Source organism: Podarcis muralis, chromosome 1, assembly GCF_964188315.1.
Source record: "Podarcis muralis chromosome 1, rPodMur119.hap1.1, whole genome shotgun sequence".
NCBI classification, from domain to species: Eukaryota; Metazoa; Chordata; class Lepidosauria; order Squamata; family Lacertidae; genus Podarcis; species Podarcis muralis.
In genome coordinates this window covers 77097352-77123670 of record NC_135655.1, presented here as the reverse complement: position 1 = coordinate 77123670, position 26319 = coordinate 77097352, and the positions used below count along the sequence as shown (strand labels likewise).

Genomic DNA, 26319 nt, shown 5'->3' with positions numbered 1-26319 from the left:
TTAAACCAAAACCCCACACCCCAAAACTAATGTCTAACTACGCAGTCTGTCACCTTGAAAGCTTGACTCTGTGCACATTTACCTCAGAGGTAGCACAGAACTCAGTGGCACATGCTTTTAAACAGGGATGCGCAAGAGCTACAACCACTGCTGGAGGCAGATGCAGAAGAGGAGGGTGAAAGACACTGTCATCTGCTTCCCTCACTTCTGCCCTGGATTCTTACTACATCTCAAGTAGTCTTGCATAAACATCAAGCCTTAGTGAGTGGCTGAAGCTGTTATGCTTATCCTTCTAACATGGAGAAGGTGCCTTATTGCAGTGTTTCCCAACCTTTTTTGGGCAAAGGCACACTTGTTTCATGAAAAAAATCTCAAGGCACACCACCATTACAGCCCCGTGACGTCAGCACGCAGCGTCACGCCGGGAGGGACGCACGAAAGTGTAAGATTCAATTTTTTCCCCTCCCCCTTGCCTTCCTTCTGTGCCAACCGCCAAAAAGCCAAGAATCGCGGGACCGCCGGCGGAGGGGGGGAGGGCGAGCGGAGGCAGCGGCGAGCCCCATTCCTCCCCATCCGCCCCATTCCGTGCAAGGAGCGCGAACAGGTGTGAGAAGGGGGTCAAACCTGCGGGTCGGCGCCGGGGAACCTCCAAGCTTTGGGGGTGGGGGGGAGGAGGCAGCAAAGCGAGGCAGGAAGGAGAGCGCGGCTTGGCGAAGTACTCGGCAGCAAAGGCCAGCAGGTCCGGCGGCCGGTGCCGCAGCACCTCCACCGTGTAGCCCTGCAGCAGCTCAGTCAGACCCGGCGGGATCTCGATGCTCATCTTGTAGCCGAGGCGCGCGGGAGACTCAACGGACGGGCCCGGGAGAGAGAGAGAGAGAGACACGACGGAGAGAGAGCGGGAGTCCCTGCTCGCCGTCGCCACCGCTACAACTACTGTGGCGGTTGGTCGTGGTCGCCGCCGCCGCCGCCACCGCCCACCTCTATCTATCTCTCCCCCTCAGCTTTCTACGCGGGCCTCGAGCCGGAGGTGGGGGGTGGCCGCCGCCGCTTTCTCCGCCTCCACGTCCTGCCTCCTCCTCCTCGAGCCCTCCGTCAGCCCTGAGGGAACCGCCACGCTCGCGCCGCCGCTCTCTGACACGCGACATGCCCAGCAGGAAGCGGCGGAGAACGCCACAGAGAGAGAGAGAGAAGCAAGGGAGGGCGGGGAGTGGGCGGGAACACGCTTCATGCGTCACAATAACGGACAAGAGGCGCTCGAGGGATAGATTAGGACCTAATTTGACTTTTACAAAAAAAAAAAAAATCTTTCGAATTTTCCCCACGGCACACCAGGCAACATCTCGTGGCACTAGTGTGCCGCGGAACAGTGGTTGGGAAACACTGCCTTATTGGTCCCTTTTAGGCATGCCATCACCTTGCTGGCCTGGCAATAAAAAGTCTGTGTCTCTCCCTTGTCCTATTTCTTTATTGACCCATGTGAGAAGTCTGATTTGACATGTGGCCTTTTCATCCTTTGCTATTAATTACTAATTGATTATAGCTAGTTCTTTCTTAGGGTGGAATTATATTTAAATTGATGTCCAAGTGGTTTTTTATCTTGTTTGCTGTAGCAGGGGCGCATGTGTGCATTGCTGGCTAAAATGTGGGTTGTTAGAACAAAGTTTCTTTGTTGTCCTGGGGAGCGCAAAACAGCGTGTGGGTCACAACATTGTTGGAGGCCAATTCAGACAATATATATATTGGCAGTGTTTTAAAATTCTGTTTGATGATGTTTAAATTTCCCTCTAATAAGTTACCCAATTTTAGTTTTGAAAACAATAACTGTATGTACACCTTTTTCCAGCAGGGAACTCTGTAGTGTAACCAATCCCTCCAGGGCCTTCAAATCTGGTTTAATAGTAACAATGAGTCAAATATTCAGAACCGTTTTTGGTTTTTTTTGGCAAATGGTGGGGAGAATGCTGAATGGGGTATTTTATTTTCGTATCTTGCTTTTTGTCTGGTTGTAAATTACTATTTAACAACTTGAGTACCTGTTAGATTTCAGAAGCAATTTATTGTAGTTGCAGCATTATTCCCTGGTCAGCTGTGGCTTTCAGGGTCCCCAAACAGCTGTTATCTTTAACTTGGCAGGAAATAGCCAGTCATTTATTTGCCTGATTCTTAAATGGCAAGAACATTGTGATTCCTAGAATTGCTGCAAAGATTAGTTATATGGAGCAACACAAAACTACTTTCTTGACTCATTACTTTATCAGAATGATTCATGATATGGATGTGACATTTCCACTAAATTACATTATTTTCCCTCCCCTGTCCTTCTGCTTGTTTGTTGAAAGTGGAAAAAGTAAATAAATAAAAAGATACATGGCTAGTAGTGCTCACTGTTCAAATGCTTGCCAAATTTTTATATGTTTGGAACTCAGAACTATGCCTGTGCTTTTTATCAGTTCCAAAAAAAAGACAGAAGAAGTGTATAGCAGCTTCTGGTTTTTTGGGTACTGTTTTTGGCTTGAATTCAGTAAAGATAAAATTTAAAGACTACACCATGTTTAGAGTGGAGCACAACATAGTTTGAGAGATGAGTTTCTGCAGCTTGTAAGCTTCCAGTACAGTATTTTTATTTCATGGGGTGCAGTGGGGAGAGAACAAAGTGCAGATTCAAACCCAAAATGGGTTTGCTTGTGTGCCTGTAATTGTTTGCCATGTAGGGTCTGTTTCAAATGGAGGAAATTTCTAACCTGTGCTTCCTTTTTCTCATCTTGGAATTGATGGATACCTCCTTATTTTAAAGGATTTGTCTTGTTTATAGAGTTTTGGTTTCCCTTATTCCAGAGTGCTGTCACCTATTTAACTAACTTTACACAATTGCAGAACAATGAAATTGGAGGCAAAGAGTGTCTGCTTATGGACTTCTTTGCACAACTGTCTCTTAAGCTATCTGGTTTGCTGCCACCACACTCCCCTTTAGTACCCTCTGCACCCAGGTGGAAGTGATTTCTTGCAGTCCAAAGCATGTATGTTTACAATGACAGCTGTGCTTCCTGCGCAAATTCTTCTCAACTTGTTGGGAAAGCAGGGCTAGCCACCAGCTGCCTATTCCATCCCAGAGATCAGAGCAGCCTGCTCCCCACAACCCCTGGCCAGACCACACTCATTCACACCACTAGTATGCGTCCAGTGTGTAGGCATGTGGGAGATTGCCAGTTCTATGGATTATTGCATTAACACAGCCAAGAACCCCACAGCCAATTTATATTAAATTTATTAAAAAATAAACAAGGAAGAAGATGACAATAGGCACAAAGCAGAGTGTTGTTTCAAGATGAAAAAACCAAAAAGAACCATATAGTTAGAGTCTAGCTATTCTTTCCTTCTCTAATTAAAACAGACTTCTGGTCTCCTCATAAGTAAAACAGCACAGATGGTTAGTTGCAGGTTTTCTGATGGTGAGGGACACAGTACATTTTAAAATGTTCTGTATCCCAGTTAGCCTTGAGTGACCACTGGTGGTTTCCAGCTAATTACCACCAGGTTTTCACTGTCTCTCTGCCAGGCATTCTAATCTGTAACCCATGGATTTGGAAAAAGACAAGCCTTTCTTGCTAAGACATGGAGGGCAGATCAGGACCTTTTTGTCACAGCCATTCCTCTGTGCACCGTAGCAGTAAGTCAAGGATAACCTCTGGACTCGAGGGGTAGTCACCTGAGAGGGAGAAAACAACTGGTCACCGCAAATCAGGGCACAACCCTGTTCCTCCCATTTACCTGTCCTTTTAAGCCTTGCATGTGATCCCAAGACTGCTCCACCTGCTTGCATAGCCAATCTGGTGGGTAAGCAAATCCACCCAACCCCAGAGTTTAAATTAGCAAAGTTTATTTAAAAGCAATAAAAGAGAGCAATAAAAGAGGCTAATGAAAGAACATACAGAATTCTAAATTGTATACTTACATTGACTTACATCAGATCAGCATCAGGCTTGCCAGATGCAAGGGCCTCTCCCTAGTGATCCATGAGAGATGACATAACACAGTAAATAGCCCTCCCCACCAGGGTGACTAGATAGGGGAATGATTGGCAGATCAATGGAATTCTACCAGTCAGGAGCCATCCAGGCTGGACAGGGTCTGCTTCTGGTTCACTGAGTGTCTTGGGGTGATTCAGAATGTTTATTACAAACTAGGAAAAGGAGATGAAAGAAGAACTGGGATGTCAGTTCCCATCTACCAGGGGCTCAGCAGATTCAGAACCCACAACCTTGTCTTGTAGATTCAGTTGAAATAAATAGGGTAGAAATAAACTCAAATAAACAGAAAGAAATAAACTCAAGAGGTTTAGCGATTCTCCACAAATTCTCATTTACCATACCTGAGATCTTGTAGTCCCTGGATATTTGTTATCTATTGCTAGCATCCCTCTGTCTTAGTCAGACAACTTTCTCCAAGGCTTCGGAAATAAAAGAGGGGTGATGATATGCAAGATATTGTGGGACCACTTCCCCAAGTGGAGGTGCTATGACACTGATTGAGTGGTTGTGATGGTTTGTCATCTTTATCTATTGAGAGGGGAATGATTCTCTAACTGAAAGCATTTGTCCTCATACAGTTAACTGTGATCTGGCTTCAAACACACTTGCACCATGGCGGGATTGCTAAAATAGCTATGGAGAGCTCCAGCTAAGACAGTTTCCTACCACCAAGTGTAAAATGGTGCTCTCCCATTGTTGCAAGGGCACACAATGTTGCAGTGTCAAACCCCAGGAAGAGGATGACATGAAAACAGAGAGCTGCTTCTTCTCTCAACTCTTTTTGAAGATAATTTCTGATCGGAATCAGAGGTAGACCTCTCTTATGGGTGAGCACTAGTCATGAGCTTTCTTTATACCATCTATGGTTTCTGGGCATTAAGTATGTGTGGTCAAGTCAAATGTAGAGTTGCTGCTTCTCTATCTTTCCTTCTCTGCAGGCAGGATACTCTGATCCAACCTGTGACTTGCAGATTTAATATATTTAGAAATACAGATGTTTAGTCAGACACAGCTCAGGGACATTTTTCTTTGTCCATAGGATTTGTTGTAGTAACTGGCTGGGCCATAGAATGCATTCTTGAAAGGCTCAAAAAGCGGCCATTCTAGCTTGGGCTGAAAGGAGTTGGGAGTCCCAACAACATTTGGAAGCCTCCATGTTTGCAGGGTGATCCTAACTATGAATTTTTTGAAACGGAAAAAATTGCTGCAAAGAAAGGAGGGGAGGTTTGAAGTCACAGGCACTAACTAGCTCAACCTCATTTTGCAATTGGCTTCTGCTGCAAATTGGTCTCCTGAGCTTGATCCTGGAGAGAACATTGTACACATGAACCAAATGTGGTCCATAGCAGCCACTGCTTAGTGGCTTCTATATAATGGTTTGTGAAAGTCTTTAAATAGTTTCTAGCATGTCACTGATCACAGAAGAGAACACACCAGTGAGTCACTATTCCTGGTAGTTCACATTCAGGATTTTGGCATACAGCCTTTCATTACCAACTCATTCTGTTCTCATTCTGGTATTTGTTTATCCTATCTATATCACCTGGAATAGCCGAAGTGCATTTTATCACTGAATCATACTTTTACCCTTGAATCCTTGTTTTTTCATTGTCTCTGCTGATTTATTTTACCAAAACAATAAGAAAGTTGCCTGCTGCTACTACTCTGTCTCAGTATGATTCTTCCAAATACATTTATCATAAGATCTCCAGGAGTAATAAATACGGCACAAGTATTAGCCATGTTTTCATAAATGCCCTTTCTCTTCTTCCTGCCATCATTTCCTGCTATGTGAGGAGCCCAAGCAGAGGTGTTGAAGAGTTGGTGGGAAGAATACCTATCTGTGGATGTAACTAGCTTCCAGGATCAGGCCAACAAATGTTAGTGAAAGTCAGTAGATAATTATTATGACAGCTCACTTGTCATTTTCATTTGATGTGTATTATGTCTGGTAGATTAATTTACCCTGATTTCATGGGTTCTTTCTGAGGTATTTTCACAAATTGGGCTTAAGCTAAATGTGTGTTCTTTGTGTTAAGGTATTTAAAACTTCCCTAATTTTAGGAAAACTTTGCCATCTTATAACAGTAAACTAGGCAGAATCCTAGGTAAAGGTAAAGGGACCCCTGACCATTAGGCCCAGTCGCGGACGCCTCTGAGGTTGCGGCGCTCATCTCGCTTTATTGGCCGAGGGAGCCAGCGTACAGCTTCCGGGTCATGTGGCCAGCATGACTAAGCCGCTTCTGGCAAACCAGAGCAGCTCACGGGAACACTGTTTAAAATGGGAGCTAAAGTTACTTACAGTGTATAGTAGAATTTTAGCTAAGCTGATGGAAGTCTGCCTGTTTTGCACTGAGAAAATTGGTTTGCTAATTATATATACCACTCCTTTTCCTAATGTGAAAATAAGTATTTAATAGTTAGGCCTAAGCAACTGTCAGAATCTTTACAGAGAGACATTATGTCATTTTCTAAAATGTGGCTACCTCTGTTCCTTTTATAATTCAAGTTGTGTGACATTATGCTTCAGTATGCCTATACATTCTTGTAATAGGAGCTGTGGTTCAGCCACAACATATCCAACTAGTTCAAGAGGACAGGGCTCCTACACCTTTGATGTAGAAGAGCAGATTTCAGCAGGTAGAACTTGTCATGTAAGATATACCTGCTTGAATTTGCTCTTTTGCACAACTATTAAAGGTGCAAGAGCCCTGTTTTTTTTTCTTCAGTTGGCCACCCTCTCAAGAGGATGCGGAATGGCTACTTGTTATATTACCCGAATTGAAAGAAAGTTACCCCTGCTTTTAAAGTAAAAACCCATACAGTATAGGGAACCAATGCAGTACAACAACTTCATTGGCTTTGAACTTTCCCAGAATCTGCTGCTGAAGCCCTATTTGTGTTCACAGAAACAGCCATTGTTACACGAGAGAATGGCCAGGTAGAATTAACCTTCAGCTTGAGTAACCAGATAAACTGGAGTGAACATGAGCTGAATGAATGGACACTTTGTGCCTGAAAAGGAGTCATGCTGGCTTTCCAGCATATGAGCAAGATGATATTATACACATATAGGGTGTACTGAAACATTTTTGCAGCCTGCTTTCTGGCCTTATACGTATGTATGCAACATCACTGCAACAAAAAATGTAGAGGGTTTCTCATATAATTAACACAGACTTGTTAATCAACTATCTTACCTTTTGTCTATTAATCGTCTGCCATCTAATATAGCCTCAACAAATTTGGACTATGGTACCTGTCCACCCAGCCACTGCTGTTTCTAATTGAATCAAATGAAACATTACAGAATCTGCATGCACATGTGCTGCCTGAGCTTTAAAAGACAAGTACAGCTTTAAAACCGGAAGTTTGTGTGTATATATGAGAGATTGAATATACAAGTACATGCACATTTAATCAGTTTCTTGGATTATGTTGCTGGGTAAAGTTGCAGTAGGGGTTTAAAAGGAAGTGTTTATTTGGATCTCCTACACAGAAAGAAACGTTCTGTATAGCGAAACCACTCACTGTAGCATTTTTAGCTTTCTTTTATTCATTACAAGCTGTAGCTTCTCCTGCTTTGAAAGTACAATAAGAAGGAAGTTTGGAATGAACTGGTGCCGTGGAAAATAAAGTTTTGTGCACAAGCCACTCTCTGAATAAATTCTGCTGTGATAGTTTTCAAGCACCGCTATAACTAAGTGCATCTCAAATAGTCCTGCATTCTTATTCTATTTGCTCCTGCCTTTCCTGTTTCTTCTGTGGTCATATTAGATGGTAAGCTCCTTGAGACAGGAACCTACACTTTTGAAGTATAAAAATAATCACAACAGTAGCAGTTTCACAACTGTAGACCTTTGTTTCTTCTAAGTACAGTGGTACCTTGGGTTACACACGCTTCAGGTTACAGACTCCACTAACCCAGAAATAGTACCTCGGGTTAAGAACTTTGCTTCAGAATGAGAACAGAAATCGTGCAGCGGCGGCGCAGCAGCAGCAGCAGGAGGCCCCATTAGCTAAAGCGGTGCTTCAGGTTAAGAACAGTTTCAGGTTAAGAACGGACCTCCGGAAAGAATTAAGTACTTAACCCGAGGTACCACTGTATGTGAAACAGGATTGCTGCCTTTCTATTTATTTTATTTTTATTGATTTATTAAATGAATATAACGCCCTTCATCCATAGATCTCAGGGCAGTTCACAACATACATTGAACAGCACAAAATGAGTTGCTCTTGGAGTGACAGATTTTCCTCAAGTTTGGCGGAACCCTAACTGCTAACATGCTTCTTGGAGCACCCTTTCTCGTTCCCCACAGCAGCCAAGCCTGTATTCTGTTTGCTCTGTGTGAGCGCATATAGGAAGAATTCTTTTGCTTATATATACATTCAGAGAATGCAGTAAAACCGACAAATCCATAAGGGGTGATAATAATCCAAGTATTTATGCCGCAAAGTTATCCATGTGTATATTAACAGTGCAGAACAGTCCAACTCTCCACAACAAATAATGGAAATTGAAGTAAACATTGAAGTTGAAACTAGATTCTCACTTCTGTGCTTATCCTTTGGAGCAGCATACTGTAGGTTTTTTACCCGGTGTGCTTGCAAATACAGTATAGGAGGGTTTTGCACAGAGATTTTGAAGGGGTTGCAATTTTGGTGTGACTGTTGCTCAATCTTGATGACAGAAATGACTGAGAATGCCAGTTTCATTTATAATAATGAGCCTAGCAAATGCATTTTTAAAAAACTCCAGTAAATGTAATCATAACTATTCTGGGCCAAGATAGTGGATTTCTGCGTTTGTGAGGCTGTTGACCCTGAAAGTCAATTTAGCAGCTAATCTTCTGCCGCATGAAAATTACAGGTTTCTCCCAATCTGTTCCAAGATGAACATTTGAAATAATCAAGCCAATACGCTTTCAGTGTGGCTAAATAATTGCTATTTATATTGTAAGAAACTACATAAAGATTAAAAAAGGTGCTCTGCTTCTGCTAACCACAATTTGAGGCAGTAGTTTTCTAGCATATTTTGATCCTTCATGGGGTGATACAGCAAAATTAAGATTTAAGAGATATTAAACAGTAAAAATTGCAAAATAAAATTGAGAAATTATGCAAATTGGTTCATTTGCATACTTTATGCGGAGTGTAGGTATCAGCTTTTGGTGCAGGATTTTAATTTTTGTTGGACTGATATGTCCATTCCATATAGAGCCTTTAAGTAAACAGTATTTCTGTTCAGGAAGGCCTACATTTTGTTGACATTCATGAGGACATGTTTTACAAAAGAGAAGTAGAGGGAAGGTGATTTAAAATGTTTGTGATCAGCCACACACAGAGAGACAAGTCATTGCAGCTCTTTTCTCCGAATTTTGAAATTTCCATAATTAAACAGGGTAAGTTAATGCAATAATTCTCAGTTGTTCAAATGGAGGATAAAGAAACATACACAACTTTGTGGGAAGTGTGTACATTGTGGATCCAATAAAGCCTTGAATTTCCCTAACATTTTAAAATAGTCCAAATAGTAGTTAGCCAAAACAGTTGCCTTAAATGGATTGGAGAAAATAATGTAAGATGAAAATTGTTCTTGCTAGGAAAGGCAAGAAGATAGTAAAATGGTGGCAGAGCAATAGTACAGTAGGGTGCAGTTTAGCCATGCCAATGTCAAGGGTTTCTACACACGTTGGCACCACACATACCTTTCCATCCTTTATGCTGGCAAGCAGAATACAGCATCACAGGACCCATTGCAAGGAGGGCATGGAGCAGGGCCTACTGCATAGACAGATTCTTACCTCTGCATTAAGCCATAGTTAAAATAAAGCCTTGACTTGCTTCCCCAAACAAACTGCAGGTGGCAAACCAAGAACACACCTTTGTTTCTGCTTGTGGTTTGTCTGGAGAGAAACAACCCGTGATCCTGGGCTTGGAAGGACACAACAAACCAGACTATGGCAGGAATTCAGCACCATACTGTTATAATACTTCCACTATCACAAGCATTTGTGTTTGCCAGATGGAACTATCCCGCCCACCCTCACTCTTCTGGGGGTTCTTCTGCCTCCTCCAACCAATTTGAGGGGGCAGGGGAGGAGACTGGGTTATGTTGTGTTAGCAGTTAAGTTTAGTTGAATCTGACCATGTGGCTTGGTTTCCCCCCGCAGCTCAGGTATTGTAGAGAAGTACCTGTGATTTCAGCAACATGTACCAACACACTGCTCATTCACTTTAAACTATAGTTTATTTTTACTATGGTTAAAGTGGTGTGTGAATCAGACCAGTGAATTGGATCCTGACCAGGGTAATCATATTATCTTGGTTTGGACACTGTAACTCCTTATCTCCAATAGCAGGAAAAAAACCTGTGAATATACTTCCACTGTGTAAAGTATTACGTACTGTGCTAGATTTTACGTAATTCTTTCCAGTCGTCGTCGTCATCATCATTATCATGTATTATTTATACCCGACCCATCTGGCTGGGTTTCCCCAGCCACTCTGCGCGGCTTCCAACTGAATATTAAAAACAATACAGCATCAAACATCAAACATAAAAAACTTCCCTAAACAGGGCCGCCTTCAGTTGTCTTTTAAAAGTAAAATAGTTGCTTATTGCCTTGACATCTGCTGGGAGGGCGTTCCACAGGACAGGCGCCACTACCAAGAAGGCCCTTTGCCTGGTTCCCTGTAACCTTACTTCTTGCAGTGAGGGAACCACCAGAAGGGCCCTCGGCACTGGACCTCAGTGTCTGGGCTGGACGATGGGGGTGGAGATGCTCCTTCAGGTATACAGTACCGAGGCCGTTTAGGGCTTTAAAGGTTAGCACCAACACTTTGAATTGTGCTCGGAAGCAGACTTCTTTTTTACACACACACACACACACACACACACACACACACACACACACACTGTTTCTCAAAGAAATTTCCAATTTTATAACTAATTTAATTCAGACCTTGGTCAAGCTCACAATCGCTCTACATTATCCGTTATTTTCCCAATAGCAGTATTGGGATGCAGTAGCACCTCAGCAAATAAATAAGGTATTTTCTATGGTGGCACAAGCTGGATTGGTACTACCACTAAATTAATCTATATTTCTGTTCTTTAGAGCATGTAATATTCTGAAAGATAGGCTGCTACCCTACATTTTATTAATTTCTTAGTCCTCATTTTATAACAAACACCAGACTATTCAAACAATTAATTTAGACAAACTAGCATAATACATGCAAACACCAAGAACATTAAAATAACAGAAGAATGCTAAAACTATACATTGCAAGCCTTCTGAATAACACATCAGTCCTTTGTGTGGAGTGATAGCAGTAAAATGCGGAAGTGGCGATCTTGCTGTTTTGACTTTTCACATAGGTATGATATCACAGTAAATGCTTTTTACATGCTTTTTCTTTTTTTTCTTACCCATAGTTTGTGTGAACACTGCACATGCACACACCCATTTGTTTTTCCTTTTTATTAGGAGGCCATGTGAAAACGTCATCCAGAAGATCTTGCCATCTGTCTCAGCTCTCCTTGTCCTAAGTATCCATATTTTGGGATTTTGAAAAACAAAAATGTGCTTCTTGAGATAATTGGCTTACATAGCAAAAAAGCAAACAAACCAGTATGCCCCCCCCACATGATTTCTGGATTCAGAACAAGAATACTGTTATTTTGGGGTTAGCTTTGGCTTTGCTTGGAAACTGAATGCACAGGTATTATTAATGCCTTCAGGTGTAAACATTTTCCCCATCTGTGGAAGACTTTGATGTGGGCTCCAAACACCACTTCATGAAAAAAGGAAGCTGCAGTTAACAGACAAAATGAAACTTGCTTCCTCCTATTGCTGTTGGTGTTGACAACCATTCCACTTCCAGACACTGCATTCTAGCAGAATGAAATCAAGCAGCTAAAGCCTTTCTCCCATTTTATCTTACACGTCAGCAATCTGGAATGCTGCTTCTTTGGGAGGCTGAGCCAAAATTTGACAGTTATGTCTAACTTTATTATACACAATCTCTTCAAAATAGTTACGCTTAGCACCAAATGGTTGTGGCCACATGCCCATAGCCTTTTTATTAAGCTAAAATGATGATTGAGCAACTATCTTAAACTGAACTGGCTACGTGATGCACATAGATTTTACGAGAGTGGGCTGCCTGGCAGCAGAAGTGTAGTCACTGTGTACGTGAATATGATTTTACAAGTTTTTGGATTGTTTACGTCTGAAGTTTGCTTTTCTAATGAACTGTAAAGTAAAGGTAAAGGGACCCCTGACCATTAGGTCCAGTCATGGCCGACTCTAGGGTTGCAGCGCTCATCTCGCTTTATTGGCCGAGGGAGCCGGTGTACATCTTCCGGGTCATGTGGCCAGCATGACTAAGCTGCTTCTGGCGAACCAGAGCAGCACACGGAAACGCCGTTTACCTTCCCACCAGAGTGGTACCTATTTATCTACTTGCACTTTGACTTGATTTCAAACTGCTAGGTTGGCAGGAGCTGGGACTGAGCAAAGGGAGCTCACCCCGTCGCGGGGATTCGAACCGCCAACCTTCTGATCGGCAAGTCCTAGGCCCTGTGGTTTAATCCACAGCGCCACCCTTGTCCCAATGAACTGTAGTGTTGGGCTTATGTTGCATTCCAGTTCAGCAGAGTAAAAGACGGACTGGAATTCTCCTTAATGTCATTGTCACCGGAATTCTTCCAAAGTAAAACCAGTTCTAAGGCTATGCTCAAGGTTAGACCACATAAAAATGCAGTTCAGGGATATTTAGCCTCCTTTGTTTCACTGGCTTCTTAAGGTCAGAATTAGGGATGCATATTGGTGTTTTTGCCTGGCCCAGTAAAATTATCTTGAATTTATTGGTAGTTGTAGATTATAATCTACAATTTACTACAATCTACAATCTCCTATAATCTATTATCGGCTAGAATTCAAACTGGAATAGTTTTAAAGAGACTTTTTGGGAGTACGACCATTCTGATTGCCTGCAGTCATATTGCTTGGCTAAGGTTCAGGCCTCCCTATGCAATGTTATCTTGGAAGGGATGCAGGCCTGGGGTGGTTTTTTTTCCAGAGCAGGTGTGATTATACTATTGTCTCAGCTCCCAGCTATAATTGACTGGACCTTCCTCACTTTTGCAAGTGAATAAGCTGATGATGAGGCACTTTTTGTGACATGTTAGCTTAAAGAAAGTAAGAGAATATGGGAAATAAGCAGAAGTTGGATCCTTTCTTATTTTTCTTTTATGGAGTTCCTAGTTTAAATGGTAATATTTCTTTGAAAGATGGTTTGCATTTCTAATTTAAAAACCAAAGGGTGAAAATCTTTGGTTAAAGCTCAACAGGCTTTAGAATTTGAACCTATGCAGTAGAATTCTGCAGCAGTGAATTCAGTGGAGCTTAATCCCAGGAAGCTGTGCTAAGGTTGCAGTTATACTGATCCTAAGGAATGGGGTTTTACGCTATCGGCTGCTGGTATGTGTGCAAGAATGAATCAACACAGCCGCCTTAGTTTTTGTACTCTTCTTGTGTTAACATGTTGATGATTTGCATTAGAGAGAATGATTGAGACTGTGTCCTGAATTCTGGGAACTGTAGTTTGTTATGGGTTGCTGGGATTTGTAAACCACAGCATCTGGAATTATTTGTGAGGAAGAATATGATTTGAATGTGCTTTAGTGTGTATTCTCTAATCATGTCTTGAAAAGGTTTCTGTACCTGAACCTAAGCCTCTGTAAAAATGTATTGTTTCTCCAAACTCAGCTATTCCCCCAAATGATAAACTGTCTCCTTAATAATGGAGACTTCCCACTCAAAGCCAAATCAACTGTTAATGGAATAGGAGTATCTTCCAGATGCCCAGGCTTCAAAAAAAGGGGGGACGGGGCAAGGAAACAATCAAAATATTGAAACAGAAGGCTTCCTCTTGATCTAGTTTCTTTCCAGATACTATACAGTGGTACCTCAGGTTACGTACGCTTCAGGTTACATACGCTTCAGGTTACAGACTCCGCTAACCCAGAAATAGTACCTCGGGTTAAGAACTTTGTTTCAGGATGAGAACAGAAATCATGCAGCGGCAGCACAGCGGCAGCAGGAGGCCCCATTAGCTAAAGTGGTGCTTCAGGTTAAGAACAGACCTCCGGAACGAATTAAATACTTAACCCAAGGTACCACTGTATTTAGTATACCATACCAAATCTTGGGCATCAATGGTCCTTGTCAGGTAGGCCCACTTCATCCAGGGATCTAGCAATTGTGCAGGTCAATTTGCCATGACAGAGCAAGGACTCTTTGTTATAATGGGGTTGTTATAATGGTACGATGAGATTTTTCTTTCTTTCTTTACAGGCAGAATAAGGCAGGCTTTTTTTTTTCATTCCACTTAGGAATCACTTCCTATGAAACATCTTGAAGCAGTCTAAAAAATAAAAACATATATAAAACAATTTCATATATGGAAACTTTTTTCAAATCCAATACAAATCAGACTGATATAAAAACATTAATTTAAAAGGCTAATTGAAAAAAGAAGGTCGTTGATATGTGCCCAAAAAGACAATAGAGAACCACCTTCTTATTCTGACCAGTAATTGGAGGGAGTTTCAGAGGGTAGGTCCTGCAACACTAAAGGCCCATTTCCTACATCTTAAGCATCCTGATGGGGACCATGTTTGCCTTTGAGACTCAAACAGTAGGTTACCCATTGTTCTCTCCTGAATCTGTATAGGCAATATCCTTCTTCAGTATATATTTTTAAAGAAGTGCTGTCTAATAATCTCTGAGCACACCACGAAGACCGAAACAGGAGTGTGTGATGTATTTACCAATCTGAAAAGACAATAATCTTTAATTTACTTTTTAAGTGCACTTTTTAAAGGTGGGAAAGCACATGAGTGTAATGAGTGAACCTCTCTAGGGATTAAGTAAACAGAAAGCAACACAGCTGGGCAACATAAAGAGGTTTGTGTTGCCTGTGATCTGGTGGTTTATAAAACACACACACACACCAGAGCCTATCTGAGATGACTTGATGTTTCCTAGCAACCTGAAATACCTGTTCTTTGAAGCAGGGTTGTAGGCTTTTATCTATGTAAGAACCTGTTTAAATGTAAACACACTAGCTCATCTGGTTTGAGTAATACTTCCCCTTATCCAGCTGTCAGTGTGACCTGCTGCTAAGAATCACAACATAATGTGCATGTGGGGAATGTTGGTATGGCTTTTCCTGCCTTTTGGGAGTCTTTTAATTAAACCCCAGTGATAGAAATTTGAAGATAAACTCTGCACACGCTTGCAAAGGGATTAATGGGCCTTGTATTCTAATTGTTCTACTGCTTTTGGTTACAAAGGAGAGGGAGAAATTGGGGGGGGGGGTGGAGAGGCGGGTCCGCAATAGCCTGGTAGAAGTTCTCTGAAAATCCCTATCTAGATAAAGCAAAAAGAAAAGTGTGGTAGCAGACTAAACTCTATTGTAATGCCTCTCATGTCTGTAATAATTTTGGATATTCACTATAAGTTTTGTGCAACTTAATCAGTTTTCTGGGTAGTGGAAGGATAAGGCAGAATGGAAGCCACATATCATAATCATTTTTCATAATTCTCTCTTAAGTTGCAGCTTTACTTTACAGGATTTAAGGTATGGGAGAAGTTCAGCATTGTGCTATTACGATTATTCCGTCAGTGCAAACATTTATGCTTGCCAGATAGAACAATCTCCCCTCTCCTCCCCCTGCATGTTGTTCTGGGGGTTCTCCTACTACACTGCCAAAGCCAAATGGGGAGCGTGGTGCAGCAGAAGGAGAGGGGGGCAAGCACAGCTTTGCTAGTGGTACTTAAAGGTAGCTGTTTGCTGCTACCCATTTAAGAATCTACAAGGGCAAAGAACCAAAAATATACAATGGCATGTGGTTCTTTTAAATCATAATGTTAATTAGAGCTGCTACTTTCCCTACACTCTTTCCCCAGTATATATAGGGTGTCCCCCCCCCCACCCACAAATAAGGAGCAAGAACAACTATATGAAACATAGCCGTTGGTTAAATTGTTTTTCCTACATTGCACTTGCAGAAAGTACTATAGAGGAGCTGCTGGTTAATGATTGCCAAGGGTAAATAAGCAGGGCAGGGCAGCAGCAAGCAGCAGTCAAGTGGGTTCCTCCCCCCTCCCCCCAATACAGTGGTACCTCGGTTTACAGACGCTTCAGGTTACAGACTCCGCTAACCCAGAAATAGTACCTTGGGTTAAGAACTTTGCTTCAGGATGAGAACAGAAATCGTGTGGTGGCACGGGAGGCCCCATTAGCTGAAGCGGTACCTCAGGTTAAGAACAGTTTCAGGTTAAGAGCGGACCTCCAGAACAAATTAAGTTCTTAACCTGAGGTACCACTGTACCTGGAACAAACTTGGCAAGCATTCAAAATGTATTGTTTTTCATGCCTGAACATACAAAAGGCTTAGCTGCACTTTGCTGCAGTGTTTGTGCTGTTTAGTGGAGGTTTTCCCCAAGCCATTTATGTTACTTCTCCAATAAAAATAGCAAGAGGCAATGGTTTGTAACTTCTAAATGACCTTTTCCTTTTGCTTTCTGGACATGCAGGTGTTCAAGATTTGAGTGTGCAAAAATTGTTTAAGAACATTACTTGCACCTCAGAGGAGGTTGATTTAAATGCTGGATTAGCTGGTGACAAGTAGGCCGGAGGAAGTAAAAAGCTGTCTATCTGAATTGTTTTGTGCAAGTTCGATTAATTTGAGGAATTAGATCCTCCTCAGAATATGAATACATCTAACACCAACAGAAATGCCTCTTGTTTGCCTCATAAACAACTTTTAACTATATTTTATGCTTAGTCTGGTGTTTTTTAATTGACAAAAGAGCAGCAATAGTTCATTATAATATTTAAGCTAAATTTTATTTCACTGCTGGCAAAACAAATTTAGGACAGCAACTTAATGACAGGGCTGGTTACTATGTTGTTTTAATGGCAAGCTTGTTAAGCTTTGCTAGGTCAGATTTCATAAGATCCGCAAATTACAAAGATGTTAGGTAAGGGACCCCTGACCGTTAAGTCCAGTCGTGGATGACTCTGGGGTTGCGGTGCTCATATCGCTTTACTGGCCCAGGAAGGTGCCGTTTGTCCGCAGACAGCTTCCGGGTCATGTGGCCAGCATGACTAAGCCGCTTCTGGCAAACCAGAGCAGTGCACGGAAATGCTGTTTACCTTCCCACTGGAGCGGTACCTATTTATCTACTTGCACTTTGATGTGCTTTCGAACTGCTAGGTGGGCAGGAGCAGGGACCGAACAACGGGAGCTCACCCCATTGCCGGGATTCGAACCGCCGACCTTCTGATTGGCAAGCCCTAGGCTCAGTGGTTTAGACCACAGCGCCACCCGCGTCCTTACACAAAGATGTTGGGTGGGGGTATTAATTAATATTTCCTGTGAGCGCATGTGGTGGTGTTATTGTGTGCTGTCTAAGCTGTTGTGGTGCAATTTCTGTTAATCCTTGGCTATGAAAGGCTGCATTATGTGGGCTAGGAACTGAAAGAAAATGTCCATATCTTCCCTGTCTTGGATTACACACTGTTCCATATAGGAGCTCAGGCAAAACCTATGGGTGTTTCTACTCCTCTATGTTCCAGATACTAAATGTTATAATTTTTCTCCTTTCTACCTTGAACTTGTCAAGTTACCCTTCTTTGGATTCATAGATTCCTTAGGTAGGGTTGTCATATTTCAAACAGTGAAAATCCGGAAGAGTTGTTTTGGCAAAAACATGGAGGCGGGAATCCATTTTGGAGCTTTATTAATGGGAAATTGGCAAAGACGACACTGCTGTCATGGGCTGCCATATGTCCAGATTTTCCCAGACATTTTTTTCTGTCTTCCAGCCAGACACTGCTGCTGATTGCAGTATTTCAGATATGTCCGGGAAATTCCGGACATATGGCAACCCTACCTTCTGCATTTTCCCCACTGTGCTCACAAATCATAGTGAGATAAGGATGTGATCTGATTTTATGAAAGGATTTAATAGGAAAAATTACTACTTAGAAGGTGAGAGCAGCAGTCATAATTTATTTAATATTTGTATGTGTGCACATGCAGGGGAAGCAGGTTTGCTATGCAAGAACTCAAAATAAACTTTAATTGGGCACCCTGAACTTGCTCTTACATGATTGAATCCTGCAGTCTTATAGCAGTCTTATAGCTGACCTAGGCCAGTCAGGGTGCTGGCATGGGATTACTTTGACTCCTGTTAACTAGGAGTACAAAGCCTTAGATATTGACTGCAGGTTCTGTTTCTCTGTGCAACTCACCAAAAGAATAACTATGCCGTTTTTACACACATGGTTGCAATTAAGCCTGTCTGCCCATGCATCAGACCTTTTAAATTTGTGGTCTTGGAGAAGAATTGGATTATTAATGTCAAAATTGCTTGTGTAAAGAGGCCTCAGCTGCTGTGTCTGACAACTGCAGTCCACGCACAGTCTGTTCACTCTGCCTGAAAAGTGTTGCGAAATGTGGCTGTTTCAACTTTATTGGAAAGCAGATGATTTACAGAGTTTATGGATTCTTTATTATACTGCTGATATTGAGAATGCTATCCTCCTGCTGTGGTAAAAGGGTGCTTACTGTCAGGTTGTGGTGCTGAACATACAGGTCTTTGACAAGGAGCCTTTAAGGGCATGCCCCTCCCCCAACCTACTTATGCAGGTGCCTTTTAAAAGCTGGGCACTTAACAAGAGAGACTGAAGGGTGCAAGATGCATCCTTGATTTACAAGATACTGTGCCTTGCAACAATATGAAGGAGAGCATGGGAATTGTCTTCAGATGGTTATCTGAATATATCAGGCTATTCATATTGGCTTATTTGAAGACAACATACCCTTGGGAAATCTTGATTACCAGTACAAAGAAGGGATTAGTACTATTGAGTTTATTCAGGAGGGGGAATAGCGGGGAATCTAGTTGCCTTTGTTCCTGCTAAGGAAGAGTGAATAGTCTCACTCAGAAGATTGCCACTTAGCACTTTCATATTACAGCAATGCTGCCCTTGTAGTAGTAGTAGTAGTAGTAGTAGTAGTAGTAGTAGTAGTAGTAATAATAATAGTAATACCCTGCCCACCTGGCTGGGTTTCCCCAGCCATTTTGTGCAGCTCACAGCACATATCAGAACATACTAAAACATCAAGATTAAAAACTTCCCAATACAGGGCTGCTTTCAGATGTGTTCTAAAAGTCAGATAGTTGTTTATTTCCTTGATATTTGAAGGGAGAGTGTTCCACAGGGCGGGCGCCACTACCGAGAAGGCCCTCTTCCTGGTCCCCGAGACGCTCCTTCAGGTATTAAAGGTAGAGTTAAAGTTAATAACACTTTTGAAGATGATATCCTAGGCCTTAGTAACTTACCAGATATTTTCAATGTATGTCCCAATTTTGGATTAGCAGGCATGCAGCAACTTTATGGTCCGTGCATTACTTGATTGTTGCTGCTTAGTAGATGCTATCCCTTCCCCCACTTCTTCAGGAAATAAATGTTTCTTTTTATAGTCGCAGTTGTCTTGCCTCCTGTTACTTCTTTCTTCACCATGTGCAGCTTTAAAAAGCTTTTTGCATACTATATATTAACTATGTACTAGGATTGAAAGAAAGTTTTTAAAAATGCATCTTAAAAGTCAAATCTGACTGCGAAAAAGGGATTATTCTTACTTACTCGTTGAAATCCACCAGCTTTCCCCCTGCCACTGATGATTTATAGAACTACTTCCTGTTCGCTTCACTTGTCAAAACCTTCTGAAGTCACTCTTGTGAAGAATAGCTGTATTACCATAGAATCCATACAGTGAGTTATTGAAACACTAGTGTGTTAAAAAATAATAAAACGGAAGTACATCTTTAAAAGAGCAAAGCCACCATAAATAACTTTATGTGGTGCTCTGCAGCTCATAGTGCTGCTCATTATTGGTGCTTCCTGTTTATTGCTTAATACCCACCTTACTGAAAGCTTCATGAAATATTTGAAATGGGGGAGAATGGGGAGATTCATAAGTGCCCCACACATCCCTCCTCCTCCCTACAGTTGCCTTTTTATTTTTCTCAGGAAGTGCCTTATTTCATCCAGACATTTAGACCTCATCTGTAGACAAAAATAAGCACAGTTACTAAGCCAGACATGTCAGGATTTACAGCCAAACCTAAATTATAGCACCTGAAAGCCACCACTTCATATACTGTCAACCTCTTTAACAGCTGGCATGCTTATGGCGCCACTGATGCCAATCCATAATGCAGCCCGAGGCAGCATTTAAGTCTACCAATCCCAGGAAATTTTAAAAGTTTTGTCACATTTCTGTGATAGAGTTTAAGCTGGGCCATTTTGCAAAGAATGCTACATTTCCCCACGAGTGGCAAGTAGTATTTCTCTTGCCTGGAGAGTCTGCAAGTGAATAAGGTTGTGCGGCTCTTCACTGATGTTGCATGCTTGCTCCTATGAATAAGACAGATCCACAAAGAAGCATTTTTCAACAATAAGCAGTTTTACATGCAGAACCATCTAAATTGCCTTACGACTAAACATCAGAAAGAACTTTCCCTCAGGAGGTTATGGACTCTCCTTCATTGGAAGTTTTGAAGCAAAATGTTGAATGGCCATCTGTCATGGATGCTTTAGCTGAGATTCCTGGATTGCAGTATGGGGTGTTAGGGAAGGAGCAGTATTTTTGGTGGGGCATATGTCATGTTTCTTCTGGGTAGTTCGTCCACCATTGGTCCCTGTGATCAGCTGTTATCTGAGACTCCTAGAAGCTGTCAATCTGCAACAGTGGCCACACGCCAGGTAACGGTTTTGACCAGGTGAGGGTAGCCAATGGGTCTTGATTCCTTGGCATGTTAGGGACTTTTCTATCCCCTGCATGCGAAGACAGGCTCCAGCAGTTTAAACGGGTGAGACCCAATAGTGGGTCCAGTGGTACCAAGAAAGCGGTTTCTGCAAGCGCTGCACAGGGAAGTGAGGGGCAGATGGGGCTCGTCAGCCTGGGAAGGTAGCCTGCCTAGGAGAAGGAAAACTCTGATCCTAAACTTCCACTGCCTTGTGGCTATACTCATTCATGAGAAAGGCTTTGGGAGCAAATCCTGGGGAACAATCTGTACCCACTGCCTTATAGAACATCTTCGGGAGAAGAAAAGGCTAAGAAGCAAACCTTACACAAATCTGGAGTGGAATCCCTAAGGTGGTTGGACGATGTCTTGTATGCCTCCTTCTGGCAACTCCTGCAGCCAAGCTGGTGCCAAACATATTGCTCTGCTTTCCTTTGGATCACATTAGTGAGGCAGCCCAGGACCTCCATATACACTGTCCATGCTCGCAACCCAGAGGGGTCACTTCAGTGCTGCAAACACAGCAAAAACAACATGGGACTAGATGACCCATGGGGTCCCTTCCAAATGTACAGTTCTATGGTTCTGTGATTCTATGATTCTATGTGTTTTGTTGGAAAAGTCCAGATAAGTGAGCTGCCTTCAAGCACAGTGCTCTTAAACAGTAACCTGGTAGAAAACAAAATTATGAAAGACCTAAAATCTTAAAATTCCAACATAAGAAGTTTCCAGGACTAGGACTTGAGTTTCAAAAAGAAATAGCTGTGATGAATTGATGAAGGTTTGGAGAAATGTGAACTGGTTCCTTCTTTTTGTAGCATGTTTTTATATATAACACAACAACTAGAGATAATCAAATAAAGTTTATTGATTAGGGGCCATTTACACAACTCTCTTAGACCTTGGCAGATGTCTGCAAGTCATCCCATGATGACTTCAGTCATGTTGAGCCATGCTGAGCCAGTTGTGTTTGTGCCAGCTGCTGCTATGTGCTGAATTTTAGACCAGGATTGGGTTTTGACATACCATCATGAACAATAAATTATGAATAATCACTCCCTTTCAAGTCCTTCTAGTAATTTGGTATTTAATTCTGTGATACAAGAGCTTAATATGAACTGAAGCTACTTTCAATATTTATAACTGAGCATGTACCAAGATCAAACAATATCAGTTCAATATTACTGATGGAAATATTTCTAAGTTACATCTGTTTCTGGAACAGGATCAATCACTTCAGCATCTGTGTTGCATTTGCTTCCTGGATTGTTTTTTAATCTGATGAAGAAATAACGGCTGCCTTCTCTCTCTCTCTCTCTCTCTCTATATATATATATATATATAAACTTGCCCTTCATCAAAGGCAATTGGATTGAATGGAAATCCCCATTAGTGACTAAAACATTCTTGTTGAGAAATCATAATTTATTTTCACTTTTTTTTTTACGGATGCAGGCAGAGAAACTGACATAAAATGTATTCTTTTATATTAAAATGATTTCCGCCCTTTTCATCTGATACTTTCTACTCAAAGGTGCAGCACTAAATGCAGATTAGATGTGTCTGTTTTGTTCCCTGGCCTGCTGAGATTGGAAAATACCTGCACCTGCAAGAGGTGGAGGGACAGAGAATGAAATAGCAACTGTTAGAAAAGATGAGCCAGTCAGAATGGCAGCTGAAGCTTTTGCAGGGGTGTGGAACGGGGAAGACAGGGGAAATGGACCATACTTGTATGTCCTATCTAAATAGTATAAATGCAGTACAGTATACGTGCCTTTTTTCTTGCCTTGTTGTATCTGGCTTGCCTTGCTGCTTTTGTCATCTGGAGTTTGCATGTACCATTTGTCTCCCAGCCACACTGCTGGACTTAGCCCCTAGCCCCACCCTTTAATATGCAGGAGTTTTCATCTGTGAAATGTTGGCAGGGATGTGTTTATACTGGAAATCTCTACCCAAAAAAAAAAATTAGTTCAATAATTACTGCATATAAGCATTACACTTTTAAAAACAGAACATTCCTGAAATGTTTAGTTTACATATTTGTGGAAAACTGAGATGTGAGAACATATGCCTGCTTCATGTTTTGCTTGAAACTCTCTAGCAATTTGTTGCCAATGTGGATGGGCTATAATTTTAGAGTTTTCAGTTTGATGATAGTAGCAGGTGCTGAGCACATGTTCTGTGGTCCAGTGGTGGAGCGCCAAATCACCGAGACACAGTGATGTCTCATGGCTTGGATCTAGCGGCCCTACCTGACCCTACCTACCCATACCCATTGCTGTAGAAGCAGATAGCCAAGCCAGACCCTGGTGGGCTGAGGTTCATTGCTGGGTGTCCCACTGCACTGAATCTTTGCTTGGGGCCAACCCTCTTATTAGGTAGAGTGAGGCAATCACCTCAGACAACATGCTGGGGAACAGCAATGAGGTGCTAGGAAAACAGCACTGTGTGCCATGCAACTTCCCCTTTGCCCTACCAAAGTTAGGTCTCTGCCTTCAAGTATGGTAGAGGGCACTGTATATTACTAGTGTTGAAGTCATATTCAATTGCCAGACTCATTGAGTTCTGAATGTGGACTATCAGGGAGTCGTCGTCCCCCCCGTCCCCCCCGCCTGCCCCATGCAGCAAAAGGTGACAAGCTCTCAACAATTAGCAGTCCCAGAGATTCTTGTGTCAAGGTAAGAGAAGAGCCCCAGCGTGGATTGTGGTGTAATCTTAAAATTAAAATAAGAAGTTTTATTTTCATGACTCATGAGAATGTATGTATGAAATGGGGTTGTGCTGGGCTGAAAAAAAAGTTATGGTTGATCCTCCTTTTCTCATATTCTTTTGTTCTACTGTTCTGTTCAACAGCGCCAGGTTGCAGGTTCGATCCCTGTATGGACCAGCTGCATATTCCTGCATTGCAGGGAGTTGGACTAGATGATCCTCAGGGTCCCTTCCAACTCTACAGTGCAATGCTATGATTCTGCCTGAAATGGTTAATGTTTTTCTCTTAGCACTATAGGGAGAACTCCATGTAAATCTTACGTGTGAGTTGAGAAATCTGAAACGCACCACTAACAATGTCAAAACTAACCTGCTCTTTGGCATGTTGTAGCAATATTATGGGGTGGGTGTTCTTTTCTTTTCCTTTTTCCGGGTGATGTACTTTTGCACTTCACTCTGGCTGGGAGAAAAGAACATTTTTCAGGTGTGGCATTGTCGGCCAAAGGTGACTTTGTAAGAAGGGCTGGAATCCAAGAGGCTGATATCCAGCCAGTAAGCCACAACCCTTCATTCTTTTCATAGTTCTGGTAGGCAGCTGATTAACACCAGATTAGCGCTGTTTAATATTTAACTTGCAGCATTCTTGTTCTCTGGTATCTGGGCTGCTGAAGCATTGCCAGCTGTGTTCTTCAGGCTTGTTACACACCACTAAAAAATGAGGAAAAGTGACTTGCAGAGACTTTGGGTTAAACATACAAACATACAATTTCCAAAATGCTTTTAAAATAAAATAGCTTGTTCTCTGACTTACCCAAATGTTAATATTCATCTCCATTTAAGTTTCATGTCAGAATTACAACAGTAAATGTAGTTATCCTCTGATTTATCCGGAATCCTGATAAACAGAACTATGCTTCTCTAAAGACTTAAGTGATGTATCTTGAATAACTCTGAAAAGGACTTCATCATGTTGATGAAGTGAGAAGTAGAAGGAACAGGAGCTGATTAATGTGTGTGCAGCATACCACTTCAGTCAGGCAATTTTTGAAAAGGGCAAAGCAATTTTCACTAATCTCTTAGCCGGTTAGCCTAACCTATTATCTCCAGGAACCTGTTTTAGTCCATTAATGACACCTGGCCTAATGCAGATCTGTATTTCTATTCATATGATTCAAACTGTATGACTTCACTGCTTTATATGCTGCGGCTTATCATATGATTGCAGACTTTGCTTATCTGAATATTAGCTAAAGCAGATAGAAGGCGAATTCACTATATGCATATGTTTGTATGATTTCTTATGGATGCTCTGGTAGCAGTTCTACCCTCTTATGTCCCGCACAGTCTTAAAATGAGCACCATCTCTGATCTCATCTAAGTTCTCTCATGCTGGTTGGCTACATCTAAGCAATGTGTTAGGATTGTTGTTGCAATGCTAAGCTCAACAACATTTGTGTCCAGATTTTCACTTTTTGAAATATGGCAACCCTATTATAAAACAGAACTATGCTTTAGACTCCTGTTACTCTTCATTCATGCAAGCTACCCCATACAGTCCGTCTTTGGGAACTCAAGCAGAAACATGAACAGGATAAACTGTAGTTAGCTACATAAATTTATTGGTTTCTGAAGTTCGTGATTAGCAGGGGGCTATTGCTGACCTATCTGGAGTGATGAAATGTCACAACTGCATTCTGAATTGTCCTAATTGTCATATTTTATTTTGGAGAGATGGGATAGAAGATCTAGGAAGCTGTGAAACTGAAAAAAGGGGGGGAGGGAATTGTTTGCAATTTCTTTTTGAGCCAGAAGCTTTTTCTAAGAAAACCTAGAACCGTCTGTTGGAGCAGATGGGCTAGAAATTGGAAGGGTGGGAAGAAGAGGTATAGACACCTCAGAACTTCCTTGAATGTCAGCCAATTAGCATTTTTGCTCTTGAAACAATCTGTATGTGAAAATGAAATCAGACGGCAAGCTTAAACTCCTCTTTCTTTAAAACATCTCTGCAGGGAAGACCTACTGCAATGATCCAGAAAGTTTAATCCACTGTTTTGGTGATGGAGCTAAAGGTCTGGGTGGATGGTGTCCAGCGGGTTGTATGCGGTGTCTCCGAACAGACCACATGCCAGGAGGTTGTCATAGCATTGGCACGTGCCATTGGTAAGTAACTGTTACACTTGCTTGGTCTAAAAGTAAGCTTGCAGTTTAATCCTTTACAAGTTTCATTGGAAGCAAGATCAAATGAAGTTAATGGAGCTTATGTTAGTAAGGATGGCCATTATTTTCTAATACATGGGAGATACATGAATGTTGCCATGTTTGATATGCATAGCTTCCAGCTACCTTTTTTGGCATCACATTCATTTTTTATTTTTTTTTATAGAAGGGATATTACAAAGCTTTGTGTGAAAATCATTTGTGTGTCTGGGCATACAGGTAGGCTTGTTTCCCAGATTTATGCTGTTGCTACAACTGAAAAAATACCTTCCCTCCATTTTCCCCACTCACCCCTTCCCTCTTGTATTTTTGCATATATTTTTTGGCTTCTTCTGGATGGTGAGGGGGTTGATTAAGAGTAGCTTACCCCTTCTGGCCACTTCTCCACTACCAGTTCCTCCTAAGCAGCCTCCACCTGAAATGGGCTTACTCAGTGGTAGGCAACCTAAGGCCCAGGGGCCAGATGC

The 26319-nt window shown here is 41.9% G+C and overlaps 1 protein-coding gene across 7 annotated transcripts in view; it reads left to right on the top strand.

The window, feature by feature from the left end:
• RASSF7 (Ras association domain family member 7) overlaps positions 1–26319 on the top strand; it is a 77984-nt gene that overhangs the window by 37004 nt on the left and 14661 nt on the right. For all 7 annotated transcript variants that reach the window (XM_028735473.2, XM_028735482.2, XM_077931873.1 and 4 more), the window contains one exon: positions 25645–25795. In XM_028735473.2, the coding sequence (XP_028591306.2) occupies positions 25693–25795 (103 nt within the window). In that variant the 5' untranslated portion in view covers positions 25645–25692. The remainder of the gene's footprint in view (positions 1–25644; positions 25796–26319) is intronic.